This window comes from Protomyctophum bolini (assembly GCF_963924005.1).
Source record: "Protomyctophum bolini genome assembly, chromosome: 13".
In the NCBI taxonomy this organism is placed as follows: domain Eukaryota; kingdom Metazoa; phylum Chordata; class Actinopteri; order Myctophiformes; family Myctophidae; genus Protomyctophum; species Protomyctophum bolini.
In genome coordinates, this window is record NC_137874.1 from 36,417,037 (window position 1) to 36,435,680 (window position 18,644).

Below are 18,644 nucleotides of genomic sequence, written 5' to 3' on the forward strand. Positions count from 1 at the left end.
TTTTGGAAAAAAAAGTTAGCCTCGTTTCTCATCATTTTGGACCATGGGCTATAGCCCATATCGTACGGCATACTATAGCGCGCCGTTTTTCATCATTTTTGAGGATTTGAAAAAAATGACAAAATGACAAAAACGATGGGTTATAGCCCATGTTTTTTGAAATTTTGAAAAAAAAAGTTAGCCTCGTTTCTCATCATTTTGGACCATGGGCTATAGCCCATATCGTACGGCATACTATAGCGCGCCGTTTTTCATCATTTTTGAGGATTTGAAAAAAATGACAAAATGACAAAAACGATGGGTTATACTTATAGCCCATGTTTTTTGAAATTTTGAAAAAAAAGTTAGCCTCGTTTCTCATCATTTTGGACCATGGGCTATAGCCCATATCGTACGGCATACTATAGCGCGCCGTTTTTCATCATTTTTGAGGATTCGAAAAAAATGACAAAATGACAAAAACGATGGGTTATAGCCCATGTTTTTTGAAATTTTGAAAAAAAAAGTTAGCCTCGTTTCTCATCATTTTGGACCATGGGCTACAGCCCATATCGTATGGCATACTATAGCGCGCCGTTTTTCATCATTTTTGAGGATTTGAAAAAAATGACAAAATGACAAAAACGATGGGTTATAGCCCATGTTTTTTTAAATTTTGAAAAAAAAAGTTAGCCTCGTTTCTCATTATTTTGGACCATGGGCTATAGCCCATATCGTACGGCATACTATAGCGCGCCGTTTTTCATCATTTTTGAGGATTTGAAAAAAATGACAAAATGACAAAAACGATGGGTTATAGCCCATGTTTTTTGAAATTTTGGAAAAAAAAGTTAGCCTCGTTTCTCATCATTTTGGACCATGGGCTATAGCCCATATCGTACGGCATACTATAGCGCGCCGTTTTTCATCATTTTTGAGGATTTGAAAAAAATGACAAAATGACAAAAACGATGGGTTATAGCCCATGTTTTTTGAAATTTTGAAAAAAAAAGTTAGCCTCGTTTCACATCATTTTGGACCATGGGCTATAGCCCATATCGTACGGCATACTATAGCGCGCCGTTTTTCATCATTTTTGAGGATTTGAAAAAAATTACAAAATGACAAAAACGATGGGTTATTGCCCATGTTTTTTGAAATTTTGAAAAAAAAAGTTAGCCTCGTTTCTCATCATTTTGGACCATGGGCTATAGCCCATATCGTACGGCATACTATAGCGCGCCGTTTTTCATCATTTTTGAGGATTTGAAAAAAATGGAAAAAAAAATCTGCAATTTCCGCAAGTTCCAATTTCCGCAATTTCCAATTTTTTTGCGCATCGTTTTTCAAAAAACGATGCGCTATAACCCATAGTTTTTTTTTTTTTTTTTTTTAACACTCACAATTTTTCCGCAAAACTACGCAATTTGCTAATGTTTCTCATCCTCCGCAACACTCCGTAATTTGCTAATGTTTCTCATCCTCCGCAACACTAAATTTTTCCGGTAAATACAACACATTGAGCAGGGCACTGCAGGGCAGACAATTGTTCAAGTCGCTCCGGTCCGAGTCCAAGTCGAGTCCCAAGTCGTTTGGTCCCAAGTCCAAGTCGAGTCCCAAGTCAGTCCAAACCCTCAGGTCTGAGTCCCAAGTCGAGTCCCAAGCCATTTGGTCCCAAGTCCAAGTCAAGTCCCAAGTCAATCCAACCCTCAGGTCCGAGTCCCAAGTCGAGTCCCAAGTCATTTGGTCCCAAGTCCAAGTCGAGTCCCAAGTCTTTCTGTTGTGGGCAAGTCAAGCCGAGTCACAAGTCGAGTCACAAGGTTGTGTCAAGTCTAGAATTTGAATTTTGTTATTTGTCATGTGACTTGTCATGATTATGAATTGATTACCCAGGACCGAATGGAAACAAGACAGCAAGGACTTTTTTCAGTGATCCCTTTTTGATCAGTGTTTGACTGTACCCTATACCGATTACATTTCTGCCAATAAAGTATTCAATCAATGAATCAATAGATATTCCCCACTGTATTTCACTGTACTATGGCTCCCCCTAATGGCCGTTTTGTCCCTGTACGCTGGAGCAGAGGCAGTGCAATCTGCGCATGCTCACAACTGTCACTGTGTGCCTCAGTGTTGACACTAGTTTACAGACACAACTTCACACTTAGTACATATGGAAATATGGAATATACAATTGGATCTGGGTGTCTTTCAGCAAAACTAACTCAAAGGTAGGAAGCAACTTTTCAATCTACTGCAGCTGTGTGGTGAAAATAAAGGTTTTGCCTTAGTGTGCTTGCGCTGCACACCGACACTGTATTCAAATACCGTATGCTCGGAAACAAAACAAGTCACAAGTCATCTTGTCTCGAGTCGAGTCGAGTCGGGAGTCATTGGCTAGCAAGTCGGAGTCAAGTCTCAAGTCTCGTTGGTCTTTTACCTTCCAAGTCCGAGTCGAGTCGCAAGTCTTTACATTCAAAGTCCGAGTCGCAAGTCGTCAAATATGCGACTCGAGTCAGACTCGAGTCGAGTCACTATGACTCGAGTCCAATTGTCTGCTGCAGGGAGTTGAACCCCGTTCCGGTAAACCAGAAGTACCACACCAGTGCCTTAGCTTTTGTGTATTCAACTATGCAACATGCAACATGCTCGCACACGCGCAATTGCGATGTATGGATAAATGAAATGATTAAGCACGCAATATTGAGAAGCATGCAACATGCTGTGTGATTACCTGTTTCGGTTCGCGACACACACAGGGCGATGTATGGATAAATCAAACGAACGATTAAGCAAGCAACATTGAGAAGGATGCAACATGCTGTGTGATTTACCTGTTTGGGTTTGAAAAAATTCATTAACATGGTGAATCACATCTTGATGATGTCATCACTACCAACCTCACATCCCTATTTGATCATGTCAAAATTGAAAAAATTATAAAACCACAGATTAGCTATTTTTGAAAATCTTTTAATAGGGCCCAAGTGATTTTCCAAAAGGAACACATTACCAAGGGTGTCGCCAAGACACAATGTAATTCTCAACAACCTCTAAGCTGTATGGAAAACCCCAGCAATAGACTGTACTGTATCAGTTGTACTGTACTGTATCTCGCTGTCTTCAGATAGTTGTGTGTTTTTCTCATAACTTTCAGTATAAGATGCCAAACATTTACAGTCCTGCCAAGCATAATATTTCTTCTATTTAGGTTCTGTTATATCATAAATGTCCCTCTTTACCATTATAATTCTCCTCCTCACCTCGGCTGATGAGTTTTGTGCTTATTATCACCAAACACTCTGTGCAAAGTACAACAATACAGTAGTTTCATCAAAATAAGCAAAACAAAATCATTAAGCATTCATCAAAAGGGGAAAAAAGTAATTCACAATGATAATTCACAGTTGAGAAAGAGACAGCATTATCTTTTGGCTTGCATAGCAAAGCAAAAGAAGAGATAAACAATACAATTAAAAAACGAAAATATTTACAATTTATGCAAGTCCTTTCACTTTCATGAGTCAATAGATTTATAGGTGATTTTTCTTCACGGCCATTGTGTGATTTGCTGTACACCATCATGTGACAGGGAATAGAAGTAGACATGTAACATACAGTTTATTCTTTTGAAGAGAGAACATGACACTGTAGAAAGAACATGGTGATAATGGTGTCTGTACATCACATTTACACCTCTGTGTTGTGTCGCTCCAAATGTCGTCCCGCCGCGTCACCCACAGAGAAGAAGGAGAATCTCATTGCTTGTAAGTCCAGGTTGTCCCGGACAGAAGGCTATCGAAGGGAATGATCAATCACAAAGATTCTAAAGGGTGGAGGAGAAGAAAAATAAGTTCACATTGTATGTATTTCACTGGCATCACAATCAGTCATTTAAGCAATATTACACGAGAGGGGGTGGTTTAACGTCATTAACGCATGCCTGCGATGCTGCAACCGAAAGCAACGAAGAAATTATACAACAGTTACCCTTAAAACTAAGAGCATCGCTGATTTTTTTTAAATCAATGACAGATGTAGTCACTACGACAACAAAGAAACTAGCTAGCCTATAGCCATCGAGTCTGCTGCGCCAGAGAAAAGCACAGCTGAATTGTTTGTTTTGATTAGGCGTTGAAATAATGTGGTTTGAAGCGAGGCTAGAAAGTTGTTCAACCAATCAGATTGCTTCCTCAAAACGACCTGTTGTATAATCATCATTATCATTATTTCCATAAACAAGGAAATTAAACGACATCGAAAAAGGCAAAAGCAGTGTTCATTTAACAGTAAAAAGTGTAAAGATAATGGGTAGTCTATTTGGGTCCATTGGAAAGATGTTACTGTGCAGGTTATATATGTATATATATATATAATTATTTTTTTCTTCTACTGGCTGCATGAATTACTGTGCTTATAGAAGGCAATTATTGTAGTGTAGTGGTGTTTCCCGTTGGACAAAAGGCATTCGCAGCATGCCTCGGGTGCATGCCATGACATTTATTATTTATTGTTTTATTGTGTTATTCACATGTTTTACGTTGGGTTGGGAAATGGATTATGTTTTGTGTTGTGTTTTATTTAGCCTTTGTGTTGTGGGCAGTAGGGGTAGTTGGCATGAAGTCATGGCACTTCCTTTGGGTATTATGGGCAGTAGGGGTAGTTGGCATGAAGTCATGGCACTTCCTTTGGGTCATTACAGTTTCGTATGAAATACATAATCTGTCCCATTCTGACTGAGGTATATTCTTCTTCTTCTATTCACCTCGCACACTAACCAGGGGGTTGGGGGGACACACACTTACATTTGTCTCTCTTCTCCGTGCTGTTTGTGGCTGGATGCCCGCTGTGGGCCAGGTCCGTCCCGGGCCTCGGGCGGGCATCTCTACTCAGGGTGGCGCGGTTGCTGGACGTCGTGCCACTCCAGGAAGCCATGTGCTGCCGCTCCAGCGTCGACACGGTAACCATGCACTCTTCCGAAGGGTCAGAGGTCGCGGCTGCCCACGAGCTGTGCATGCGGCCGCCCACGCTGTGCAGGGACGCCAGGGGTGACGCGTGAGCTGCAGAATGGATCAAAGGGCCTTTTCACGCTTAGTTCTACAAATGAAGCATGGCGTTAGTTCATGCAGGCCACAGGGCTCATAGAATTGGCTGTCAGTCTGCGGATGGTTTTCAATCAGCCACTGCGGTAATGGCAGCGGTAACGCTGGTCATTAGCAAAGCAGCTGCGTGTTTTCTACACTCCAATCAGATCTCATATTCGTAACACCTTTTGTGCTAAGGACGTGTATAGACATCTTGTCTAATAAAACAGTGGGGGCCTTGGACGTGTATACACCTCTTAATGATATCAAATGGGATCTGCCTGAATCTGAATCTGATCCTTTTTCTCTCTTTTTTTAAGCCAATGTCCTCATTTTTTACTTAATCAAGCATCTCGTTTGGAATATAATCACTTCTAGAGAGACAAGATGTGACAGCTTGAGGTAATAATGGAAGGCGCGGCTTTTCAGAGTAAAATCTCCCTCATCTGCGTGGCACTCTAGCACCTTTATTATGAAAAATTCCCCCGGCAAAAGAAGTGTTGACAGGGCGTCTCCTTTAAATATGGCTTTTTCATTCATTAGATGTCCACTTCTGCTGCTGCTTAAGCTGCCTCCTCGACCCCAGCCTCCACCTTTTGTTCAGAGTCTGGCATAGGCTCAAATACTGTTGTGATTTTATGTCTGCTGAGTGCTGACTGCAGTCAATCTGTCAATGTATTGCTTAGGCTTGCTCTTTATTTAGGGAACATCCCAAGAGCAGAGCCATTAACGCCAAGTTTAACTGTGTTCCATTTGTTGCAATGAATGGTGAAAATCTACTTTGACATGAGTGTTTCTGAGTTCTGACTGAACATAAAAATCAAGAATTATGAAGGCTTTTATGTGTCTTAGAAAAAGGGTTTGCTAACAAGGGGCTAAATGAAACTACATTTTAGTATGTACGGCGTGATGATTACACATCATCACGCCGTACAGACAAGCATTCGTAGTGGTGATGTTCAAGACATGCTGCCATTAGTTTTCTACTGCTGGCAGTTACATTTAAATGCCAACAGTAAAAAATAAAATAAAAGTAAAACGTGTGTTGATTTGTGAAAATTATATTGCAGATTCTTCATTAAAATGTATTTGCCTCAGAGCTTATTTTCCTCAAAAATCCCATTTACTTTTGTTGTGAGAGTGGTTTGTTTACAAAGTGACAGAGAAATGGCAGCAACGCCAGGAGAACTTTTTCTAACTCGTACACAACCTATATACCTATTTTAGCGTGATGATTAAGTTTAAAACGACTAATACACTGTCTGGATGTAGTAAGAGTATTTCTGTAATCAGTAGCACCTGTGTTTGGACAGACGTGCAGCAATGGGAATAAAATGGGTGAGCTTCATTTTTATTGGCTTTATGGATGTGTATCTCTACACAACATCACACAGCACGTTTTCCTTTTAAGGAAGTAATTCGATTTTTATGGACTTTTGATATAAAAACACAAATGAGAATTTCCCTTTTTTTTTTTGGCATCCATTGTTAGGTACAGTATGCCCATATGATGAACACGGATATGGTCTAAAAGTGTGAAATTTCACTACACCTTTAACACATTTAGTACCGGAACTGCATCAAAATAAAGGCGCTGCTTGCGCCAGAGTAATCGCCAGAGTAGTGATCGCTTCTATTTTGAAAGCCATGAACCGGAAATACTTTCTTAAAAAAATTGACTTGACAAAGTGAGCTCATAATCCCCGATCATCTTAATATATTTATATAAACTCCAAAAAGGCGTTCATATTTTGCGGGAGAGACGGATGAGGAGCAGAAATGCAGCGCCAGCATATCGATCCATTCATCACCACGGAGAGCGCCCTGGATGAGGAGATACGAGTCATTCTTTCCGCCGCGCTAACATGGGAGTCAATGACAAGCTAATATTTGCACAGAGCGTTAGCATACGGCAAGCGAAAAGCGAAATGCCAAAAAAAAAAATAGGAATAATTCTGAATATTATTATCTCGCCCCGCGTCGTTTGGACGTCGCTAGGACGTCCACAGACGTCTAAGGTATTACTCGTTTCTGATCCTTATGACGTTTCCAGACGTGTTTTGTACAGAATGTGTTAAAAGACTGAGGATTATCAACTCTATGTGTAGTACCATGCTCAGTACAACCTGGTCTTACCCTCTTTATTTGTGTCTCTCCGCCTAGGCAGAGTTCCAACAGTGTCTGTCAGTGGTTTGAAGCCACTGTGTGGAACCCTCTTGTGACCCAAGCTCTGTGTGCCTAGTACCCCACTGTCTGCTGAACCAGAGCTGCCACCACAACCCTGCTGGGCATATGATTTACCTACAAGACAGACAGACAGACAGACAGACAGACAGACAGACAGACAGACAGACAGACAGACAGACAGACAGACAGACAGACAGACGTGTCAGTTCTAATCTGAAATGTTAACATGCAGCAGTCACTTCAAGGGAAAGGCCCTGGAAGAGTTCAGGAATATACTGGGTGCAGATTCAGATAATACGTAGAAAGAAATAGCTATGTTTTATAACCTCACATAGCTAGATCTTGATCTCCTGCGGATACGTCTGGTGACATCCAAATTCAATGGAATGAGCTAGAAGTGGAAGGTAACATGCTAAGGGCTGCTAGAATGGTTGTCGAGATTCAATTTACACCTCAGACCTCAGTCGTGATTTCAGATCCAAGGAAGAGAAATGCCGGTATATTAGTTCATACAGTACATGGAGGTCAGATTGTGACGCACAGCACAACTACAGTACATTGGTGTGCAGATAAGATCAGCAATAATTTATAAATGGTAGTATGTGCCTACAGTATGTGGTAAAGTTTACAAAGCATTCTGTTCAATGAAAACTAAATGTGAAGGGACAAACATTCCAATTAGAATGATAAAAAAATAATACAAAATAAAAGATAAAAACCCATTAGGACCCAAAGGCATAACAAAGAAATTCAATTGAAGTTCACAAAATAAATATATAAATATATCCTCAGTGTTCACAGGGACACTCCAAACAATGCCTGTAGGGCCAAATTGGGTCTGTTCCACCTTCTTATACACATTCAAAGAGAGCTTAGAAATTCTGTCTGAATCTAAATCAAGCACACCAGAACTCATTGAAATAGCAAACTATAAACACCACTTCCCAGAATCCCATCCCCTGAGGCTATTAGTACTGTATATTGCCACCATAATCCACCAAAGCACCATCAACTAAACACTGAGGGCCAGATCTAAACATATGGACCTCCAACTGAAAACTACACAGATATTTGGAGAACTGAAATAACAAAATAGAATAAGATGCATTCCACAGAACAAAGAAAGAAAACACCTCACCAATTATAGACTTGTTGGATAACCTTGACCTAACCTCACCATAACCTTGAAATAGAACACCAAATTAAAAAAACCAAAAACTAATTATGAACCGAAAATAATTTGGCTGATTAGATGAGCTTGTAGATCTTTCTTTTTAACTTATTAAACATATACCGGTAGGTTGTTTTTGCCCTGGTATCGTATTTATTTGGATTCTTGTTACCGTCTTGGTCATTGTCAGTCATTTCTTTGTATATTTCAGTAATACAGTAGGGTTGGTAGATGTCATATCTGCCCATTAATCACAAGTATTTCCATTACAGTTAATTGACAACTAAAGTTTTGATCGTACACTCAAAATCTTATAATTCAGTTGGCTTAGAAAACGGCAAAGCTCACAAAAAAGCTCAACAAAGGAAAGACAGAATCTAAATTAGATATGACAGATAGTCTGTCATATCTGCCACCATATGTTGGTTGTGATCCACATTACAATGTAGGCGTTCCAGGGTCAACCATGTGTGTGTGTATGGAGATTTGAAGAGTGGACACAAAGGACAGTGGTGTTCAGCAGGTTGTGGCTTTGCTTACTGACTCTCAATGAGCCGACATCCAACACATTCCTGCTCTGCTTCGCTAGAAAGGCTAGATAGCTCACCTGCACTGCTGGCCAATGGAAAGCGCCGCCGCTACGTGGCGGACATCTTACTGGGGTGCAGCATAACATTGTGTTTATGGGGCGTACTTTTTTAAATAACCATAACTTGCTAAATTTTCAACCGGTTTTCAAACGGTTTGGTTTGTTATAAACGTCAGAGACATCTAATACTTCATACTAATATGCTTTTATATGACGTTCATATGAAAAAATAACATTAAGCATATAAGCATCTTGAATCATAGCCAGATTGATAACGTTTAGAAATAAACCAACCCGTCAAGATTTGAGCGAGTTATGGGTATTTTTGTTTGAGCTGCCATAGAACATACTGTACTGCAGCACCTCAGCAAGATGGCCGCCCGGTGAACTACGTCGGATACTCCGCCTAGAGCCATCTAGCCTTTATATGTCTATGGTATTAAAAGGCAGACATACCTGAGCCCTCCAGGCTGTCCGTGCTGTGACCAGGGGTGTACTCAAAGCCGCACAGCTTCTTTGACACAACTGCATATTTATCCTCCTCCTCTTCCTCGTCTTCCTCAGACAGAAGCGTGGTCCCCAGGTCAGAACCAAGTGTACTGGACATGAAGTCCATCGGAGGGATGCGGGTGGTGGCGCTGGACAGCTTTGGGCTGCCCTTAATGTGCCTGATGATGAAATGAACAAAACACATTGCTGAACACAAAACAATGTATCACTCGAAACAAACAACAAAAAAGTTCACGTGGCGTCAACTTCAAGTGCTTCTTACTTCACCTGCCCTGCACATAATGTCAACTCAGTGCCCCGTACATTGCAGTTTGCTTCACACCATCACTTCCATTCGCCAAGGCTTCCTTCGCCAATGGCCACAACTCTCGTACTTGTTTGCTCCACTGCACATACTGTCACACCAATGTGACACAAAGCTCTGTCAATCTGTGAAGCCAGTGCCAAACACCCCTCCCAAACACACACATTCGTGTTTTGGGGTTTCACAGAAACCGTATTCTGCACTGAACACCCCCGGATGATCATATGAGGATATACACAAAGTTTGAGACCATTCGGTCCGTGCCCGAGTTATTCCCGGGACACACAGATTAAAAATAATAAAATGTGTGGAGGTACTTCATTGGCCTACTGACAGCAGGCATAACAAATCTGGCGTTGATCAGTCTGATTTGTTGTTGTTTGCGAGATTCTCTTTGTGTGCCCCGTTCAGTGAATGTCTGTGTCTCCGGTGGAGAGATGGAATGAATTCTTTGAAGCATCTATTTCTCTGATTACTTTCCTGTGCTGGTGTGTGTTACACTAACACAATGGGGTGGTAATTGGGCTGGTGAAAAGAGAAGAATCGCTGGACGGGCAGCGCTGTCAGCAACGTGGCTGTTATCTCCCCCACAGCTGTCCTCCATGATGGCTCACATCCCGCAGTAGACGAGACGCTCGCTTAATTACCAGCTCTATTTTCTGTTGTCAGCGCGGCATGCTAGGCTAAACCCGGTCATTACCCCGCAACACATGTCCTCACTGACATGACAAGTCTTCCGAAGGTGTAATCAATGGAGGGATGTTATTGTATCACTCCCAAGGAACCGTGGACCGTACTGTAGGTTAGGGCTGTCACGTATAAATGCCAGCAGTACGACCCACTCCAACATTGACCATAGATATGCACCCACCCAAGGCACTGAAGCAAATTACAGCTTCTTCTCATGCTGCAGAAAGCCACAACTAGAATGATAGAATAATAAATAGTAGGTTGGTAATATAAATGTATGAAAAAAACCCCAATAACACTGGTGTGAGACATGAATTGTAACATACAGATGCACTTATAGTGATAAGTCCATCTGTATGTTACCATTCATGTTCTGCCAAACCTATGCAGTAATAACAAACATATTCTGTAGTTAGCCTAAAATAAAATAATTCAGATAGCTGGCTTGAGCTTGCATTCACATCACTTGGCCGCTAGAAGTGCTAGTCAGGAACGGTGCAAGTCGGGAACCATCAAAGATGGTCTATATATGAAGATGGGCGAACTTCATTGGAGCCACTAGAGGCAAAATGGTACATGCTGTTGGGAATGCAAGTCCCACCTATTTATCAACGTGGTCCTACCCGACTACAGGATCTAAATGTCTCAATACAGAAGAGCAGAGCGACCAACTCCAACCACCACACTTGCCTTATAGTTACTGTATATTGCATTAAATTACTCCTATTATCACAGACTGTTTAAAATAACATATTATTCACACAAAACACTGCTATGGATTGCTGCATTGACTATCCAGTATTAAAGGGCCACTTCAACCCTTTGCAAAACAAATATTTTAATGATTTTTAGGACACAAGAAACACCTTCCTGAGGTTTGTGTTTGTAGATATTTTAGTATTTTAAATGAAAAAATGAAAAAAACGATGGGTTATAGCCCATGTTTTTTGAAATTTTGAAAAAAAAAGTTAGCCTCGTTTCTCATCATTTTGGACCGTGGGCTATAGCCCATATCGTACGGCATACTATGGCACGCCGTTTTTCATCATTTTTGAGGATTTGAAAAAAATGAAAAAAACGATGGGTTATAGCCCATGTTTTTTGAAATTTTGAAAAAATAAGTTAGCCTTGTTTCTCATCATTTTGGACCGTGGGCTATAGCCCATATCGTACGGCATACTATGGCACGCCGTTTTTCATAATTTTTGAGGATTTGAAAAAAATGAAAAAATGTAAAAAACGATGGGTTATAGCCCATGTTTTTTGAAATTTTGGGAAAAAAAGTTGGCCTCGTTTCTCATCATTTTGGACCGTGGGTCATAGCCCATATCGCAGGTGTTCCCAAACTTTTTTGGACCAGGTACCCCTTTTGGGGTAGATATTTTTCCAGGTACCCCCTCAACCTCGCAACACGGATAACAATATATTTACAACCACAAGCAGTGTTTCCTGCAGGAATGTCTAAATGTAGACGTCTAAATGTATACAGACGTCTAAATGTAGACGTCTAAATGTGTACGTGTAAATGTAGACGTCTAAATGTAGACGTCTAAATGTGTACGTCTTCTCTTATGGGGGTCCCTGGCATATCTTTTCAAATGGGGGTCCACGGGCTAAGTAGTGTCAATTTGGGGGTCCTTGACATGAAAAAGTTTGGGAACCACTGCTTTAAACACTTTAGCACTTTATGAACATGAACAAAATAGATGGGTCCCCCCTGGAACTCCCTCAGGTACCCCTGGGGGTCCCCGGACCCCACTTTGGGAACCACTGGTGTAAAAGACGCCTGGACTAGGCGTCTTCTTGGCACGTATATGTGGCCGCGCCTCTCCACTAGGAAGGGCAGTGCACCAAAGCATAATTATGGCCATTGTAGGAATTCAGTAATCCAGTCAAACCCTAGTCAAACACACACATACTTCATTGTTTTTCTGGTCATAGGGTGCACATTTCGAATTGTGCTACGGTTACCTACTACAAATACTATTAACATTGAGTGACCGCTGTTTCTTCCAACGGGTAAATGTTCCCGTTACGAACTCACCATGATTGTTTTGCCACCTCATATTGGTAAGCTCTGGTCAGCTCGTCCAGGTGGGCTTGCAGAATGGACTGCATTTCCTCGTGGTGGGCGGAGCTGAGGGAGGAGGACGGCACTTGGCTGAAGGGAGTGGCCGTTGGAGAGGAGGCCCTTCCCCTCAGGGGCGGGGTGGGCCCTGGCTCCTCCTCCTCGTCTTCCTCATTGGCCATACTACCCTGGTGGAGGTACGTCTGCACAGGGGCCCAGCTGTTGCTGTTGTATCTGTGATGATGTGGACAGAAGAATGTCTGCCATGAGCATCACATGACAATCTCCTTAGGTTTCCTGAAAAACATGCCTCCTTTGTGAAGGAAATTACTTCAGTGTATTGTAAAATATCTGTACTTGCATGCCTGGTTGTCAAACAGTCAAATTAAAAATGGATTGATTGATTGATTACATAGAATTATTTCGGAGTGGCAGATGGTAGATTATGTGTAGTTTGTAATGTCTGTGCGGTGATCTGTGTTAGTTTCCATTTCCTGCTTCTGCATTACAGAAAGAGTTGACGGAACCATGATTGATTATTACTCCTACCGAAAATGACAAAACTGTACAGCATGCTTTTAAACACTTAAACCCTATACTTTGATTCCACCAGGGCTCTATACAAGCCCCGTCTTGTTTTTCGTCTGCAAATAAATTATCGTCGCCAAAATTAGCCGATCTACACCGAAGTGCACAACACATAGCATTGTGATGCGTTGTGCGCTTGCAGATCTGCTATTTTTGCAGAACGGGGATGCTAGGATAGGATTGAAGTGGTTAAGTTCCATCCGTCTTAGCTGTGCTTTATGTATGCCCCAGCGGTCACTAGTCCTGGCAAGAATCACACAAGCGAGTAATAGCATGTGCAGAGGAGCGAGATGAGAAGAGCTTCCTAATCAGTGTGAGAACTGCTCCCAGTAAAACCTCCTCATCAGTCGCTCTGCTGGAAGACAAACACACACACGAGCACGTGCACAAACGTGTGTGTTTGTGAGATGATGTGCATGCATGGGTAGATGACTATCCATGCATGTACATAAACACGCAGGAGGGAGACACAGTCCATGTCCGGCACATGACCTCATCAATACATCAAATCAGAGCTAATATAAACATACATGAAAATCATTTAAGCACGCAGCAAACCCAACCACCCCGTCCCCTTTCGCACACAGTACACACACTCACTCAATCACTAACATATAGAGCCATGCTTGTTATTACCAATTAAGGGGAATTTCAGTGCTTCAGTGGATGGACAAAACTCCCTGGCTGGACGTGACAAGCTTCATGTGTTCTCTGTTAGTGTTTTTCTATCCGAGTGGCATCTAGTGACCTCTCTGCACAGGGGTGCTTCTATGTGATTCATGTGTGTGTGTGTGTGTGTGTGTGTGTGTGTGTGTGTGTGTGTGTTGTGTTCCCTGCGTGCGAGCAAGCCTCCAGGAGAGCCAGTGATGAGACGTGGATGCATCTTACCCTCCTCCGCGGCTCTCCGCGGGGTAGCGGTCAAGGTCAACCTCGGTGCCAGGCAGTGGGTGCATGGGTGGGGGAGGCAGGGGCATATTAGCCCAACATGTCCCGTTGGATTTAGAGGCCTTTGCACTGCCCTTCACCTTCTTCTTCTTCGCAGCCTTTCCACCTGAGGGACAGAAGAGAGTGGGTCAAGTCTGCATGTTTTACCAGGGCTGCAACTATCGATTGTTTTCTAAGCAATTATTCTGTTGATAACCTTTTGGACTACTGGGTAATCAAATAATTGAGAAGCGCTTCTTTTTTTAATTTATAACAAATCAACAAGAGAAAGTTTGCGTAGATTTATGTTACTAAATCGATTAATCTGATCTGATCACTTAATCCCCTTTTTATACTTACAGTATAATCAATCAATAGTGGAAAATAGCTCACAGCGTGTCCACCGTGAGGTTGTATATGTGCTATTTTCACTATTTAGACAAAAGGGTTTTTTTCCCCTCCAAAATGGATTACTTTTGTTAAAGTCAATGATCAATATAAATGTTTAGATTACAATAAATGATTAGATAGATTAACTGTTGCACCCCTAGTGCGTGCTGCTAAATCCTTTGGGTCAATTTCTGTCTCATTTAAATGGAACAGGACTTTGCAGTGTAGTCACACAATGTTGAATGATTCCCAGTAGCCTACAGTCCCCTGAGCTGACAGCTTTTAATGAGCCAGTGCACAGTACACTGTATTCATTTGGATTGATAAACAGTACATATGCATGAACGTGCTGGCCGTTGACTATCATTGCACGCGTTCAGCGTTCACGTGTCATCATGAACGTGCGCAATGATAGTCAACGGACCAGCGCGTTCATGTGTGTGGCCCAGCGCTGCAATACCAAATTCGGCCACTATATCCATTTCACTAGTCGACTAGTTGCTTAATTCCCTAGCACGCACACACGCACACACACTGCCTTGAAAGCCATCTTATTGCCAGACATGTCACCTTCTGTCTACTACCTGGCTCTCATTATTTCCTCCATCCTCCTTTTATCCCCCCCCCCCCCCCCCCCCCCAATGTTGACATTTTCTTTAAAGAGGCATTGGAAACCCGAGGCTCGCTCCTACGTCCTGTTAGCATACACTTTCTCTTCCGCACACTGCCTTATCTCTTAGCTAGAAGGCTGGCATTTGGTAGAGCACACAGCCCACAGCGTGCAGCTAACTACATACTGTACACAGACAACGGCGCCCGGCGGTGGTGCCTGCTTCTGTCAGTCCTATTGTATATACATGACTTACAAAACAAAACTAATCTCTGCCCGAGCTAATCAAGTTCATCCAAAGTCATGTGTGGTAATGCTCTGACATTTCTGGGCTAGGGCAGCCAGCTTCCACAGCTGAGGGGGGAATCCGTGACGAAGACTGAGGAGTAATTAAGAACAATGATCTCAACGTCAGTTTTCAGTCGAACATGTAAATACCTTTCATGATTTCACTAAAGGCTAAAAGCTCTACCTGTTAGCTTCCTTGTTTGACATAAATCTGTATCCTTCTTTTGGCCTGCTTGCCAACAGCCAATCATACAATCCATTCAATCCCATGCGAACACCTACAGTGTATGGGCAGTAGACATGAGCAAGAATCCAGATCCCCCAGACACAAACTCTGTCTGCCTCACGCTGACACACACAAGCAGAACGATATGGACATTGGACACAGGCTCCATCTTGCACACTCCTCTATGATTTGGCGCCATACCGCTGCAAGGCCGCCGGTCGGTCAGAGAGTAGCCGAGGTTGGCCATCTCCTGCTGGGCTTGCAGGGAGGCTTTCCAGCGGGGGTCCGGCCTGTCCACGGCCAGCTCGTGGAAGCTGTTGGACTGGAGGATCTGCGTCGTGGCGTAGGGCGCGGGCTGGGCGCCTCGCCCCGGGCTGCCGTACCCCGCCTTGCCCATGAAGTCGATGCTGCTATAGATGGCACCATCAGACAGCATGGTGCCCGTCTTTTCAACCGCTCCAGAGGGCAGGACATCTAGGAGATAGAGGAGGGGGCGACAGAGCAAGGAGGGAGAGGCAAGTGATAAGTGGACACGAGGCTAATGATCTTTAAGGTCATTAGGATTCCCTGCTGCCCTGGCACAATGTATTAGTGAAATGGCTCTCAGATGGATTTGATATAAATGAAAGTGATTATCCAGCGAAAAGAATTAGCGGCTAACATGTGACATGCTGTGGGAGTCCAGCGTAGTGGTCAGATACATGCATGGGACACCTGCTTAGGGCTAACCTTTAGCTATAGCAACTAGCACATATTGAGCCTGAAGATTAGGGACACTCAATGGGGTTTCCAATCAGAATCATCTTCGTTGTCTCGTCACAGTTTTACAAGTAAAAAGTTGGGCGAAATTCGTTTTTGTACATAGTTTAGTTCCCATTGTGCTCTTGTTTTCAAGAAAACAAAGAAAGGGAAGAAGAGGGGGGGTTATGAGATGAAGGCAAGAAAGAAAAGTGTAGAAGCTTGTTGCACACTTGTTCCACACGCATCTCTCTTAATTATTTACAATACATGTGCCGAAATGATTTTGGCTCGTCAGAAATTTTCTGTAGCACCGAAGAGGCGACTTTAGGACGGTACCCGCCCGCCGAACCTCAAATGACGTCACATTGTAGGCTCTACAGAGCCGAACCGACTTTTATTCGGCTCTAAAATAGGAGTATGAATCGGCCCTTAGTGTCGAAGTGTCCTTGAGCAAGACACTGAACCCCTAATTGCTCTTGATGTGCAGGTTGGTGCCTTGCATGGTTTCCCCCGGCATCGGTGTATGAATGAACGTGTGAGTGAATGAGTGAATGTAATGCACAATCTCTGTAAAGCGCCTTGGATAAAGGCGCTATATAAATGCACCATTTACCATTTACACAGACAGCACTCCGTTTCATACTCCAAGGTGAAATCCCAGACAATAATAATAAACGTTCAAACTGCATAACATTTGAGACGATGTTACCATGAATGTTTGATTTTTATTGTTTAAATGCTAGTGAAAAAGGACTTCAGCACACGCCGTTTCATTTACAAGCAGGTGCGTAGGCGACAGACAGACAGTACGTAGGTGAGATCAATTGTTTGAATGTTACCTTGAAAGAACACTTCCCTTTTGACCGTCATCGGTGATGCAGCAGAGATTTATGACACAGGGATGTGTTTGTGTGTCCGTGTTTGTGTGGATGTGATGTGATAAACCCCCCGCCCACCCGGCCCTCAGAGGGATACACATCAATTACACTGCGACTGTTCTCCATCCCCCTGGCATGGCTTTGTTTGTCCAACGGTCAAACTCTCCATATACTTCTCCATGTTCCTTACCTCCACGGCCAAAGTTACTGCCGCCCTTTGGACTCCCCAAGCCCCCATTGGCTGGGAGGCTGGTGGAGGGCCAGGAGTCAGCCAACCAGGGGAACCCGGGGTCACCAGCTTTCAGCAGACCAGGGCGACTGGGGAGAGGATGCATTTAGTGATAATGGGGGGAGAGAGAGAGAGAGGGGGAAGTAGAGACACAGAAAAAGAGTCACACATACAGTATAGCCAGTACACCAGCGCTATTACTCTTTCTTCTCTGGCTGCATCAACGACAAATTGGTGTGGAAACCTCATTCAGCATATCTGCTCCACTGGAGCAGCCCAGAGCACAGGCAACAATAAACAAGCACACACAGAGACATGAAGTGGCAAGTCTATAAATCAGACTTCCACCACCCTGAAGAGTCTACTAGCCCTAACTCTCCCTGGAGAGACACGCCAGGCCTAAATACACAGTAAATCTGCTCCTCAGCCCCCGCACACTACAGGAATTTACATTTTAAATTGAGAATCATGGACACCCTCTGGCAGATCAGCTACCTTGGTGTACGGTCTCCATAGCAACAGCAAAGGAGAAGCCGATTAAGCGGTTTAGGGAAGCTACAACATTACATTTTTCTCAGTATAATAGTCTTGGGGGTGGGGGGTGCGAGGGGGGGGGGGGGGGGCTTCAGAAGAAAAAGGAAGGTGGAAAGAGGCCCTGCCCCTGTGTATGGAAATTCTGGGCTTGGATTCAGTAGAAAATAATGCCAATTTGTGACCACATGGTATTAGTTAGCTACTAAAATGATTTTTTTTTAAAGAGTCACATGCCTTGTGTGCCTTGTTTGCATTTGTCTAATTAATATATGGTGGAAGAAAAATGTATTTTCCTGTGGGCCCATCAAAGCCCATCAAAATGGCAAGGGAATTATGCACATCTGACTTGTGATGGCTCAAAGGTGTTTAAACAATTATGCGAATAATTTCTGTTGCAATGTGTCACACGGGCATGTTCCCACGTACACATAGATTTACATAATATTTGCTTAAATGTACACCGACCGCCGACATGACAAAGTGACACGTTTGCGTTTACACACGTGTGTAAAAAGCTCACTCACACACACACACACATGCAGACACACATGCTTATGCACAATGGCTCCAGCAACACACATCTTATTTTTAGATGTTATTGTGCTTCATTTGTTTTGGCTGAGGGCTGATTGGTGCTTGGTGTAAAAGCGAGCG

The 18,644-nt window shown here is 43.0% G+C and overlaps 1 protein-coding gene across 1 annotated transcript in view; it reads right to left on the minus strand.

Moving 5' to 3' along the window:
- Positions 1-3,664: 3,664 nt before the first annotated feature.
- Positions 3,665-18,644, minus strand: part of LOC308326709 (roundabout homolog 2-like) — a 106,373-nt gene continuing 91,393 nt past the window's right edge. Inside the window, exons 21-28 of the mRNA XM_080779705.1 lie at positions 17,418-17,545; positions 15,810-16,082; positions 14,059-14,221; positions 12,559-12,816; positions 9,467-9,678; positions 7,200-7,364; positions 4,785-5,039; positions 3,665-3,805 (exon numbers count right to left, since the gene is read on the minus strand). Of these exons, the coding sequence (XP_080635831.1) occupies positions 3,804-3,805; positions 4,785-5,039; positions 7,200-7,364; positions 9,467-9,678; positions 12,559-12,816; positions 14,059-14,221; positions 15,810-16,082; positions 17,418-17,545 (1,456 nt within the window). The 3' untranslated portion in view covers positions 3,665-3,803. The remainder of the gene's footprint in view (positions 3,806-4,784; positions 5,040-7,199; positions 7,365-9,466; positions 9,679-12,558; positions 12,817-14,058; positions 14,222-15,809; positions 16,083-17,417; positions 17,546-18,644) is intronic.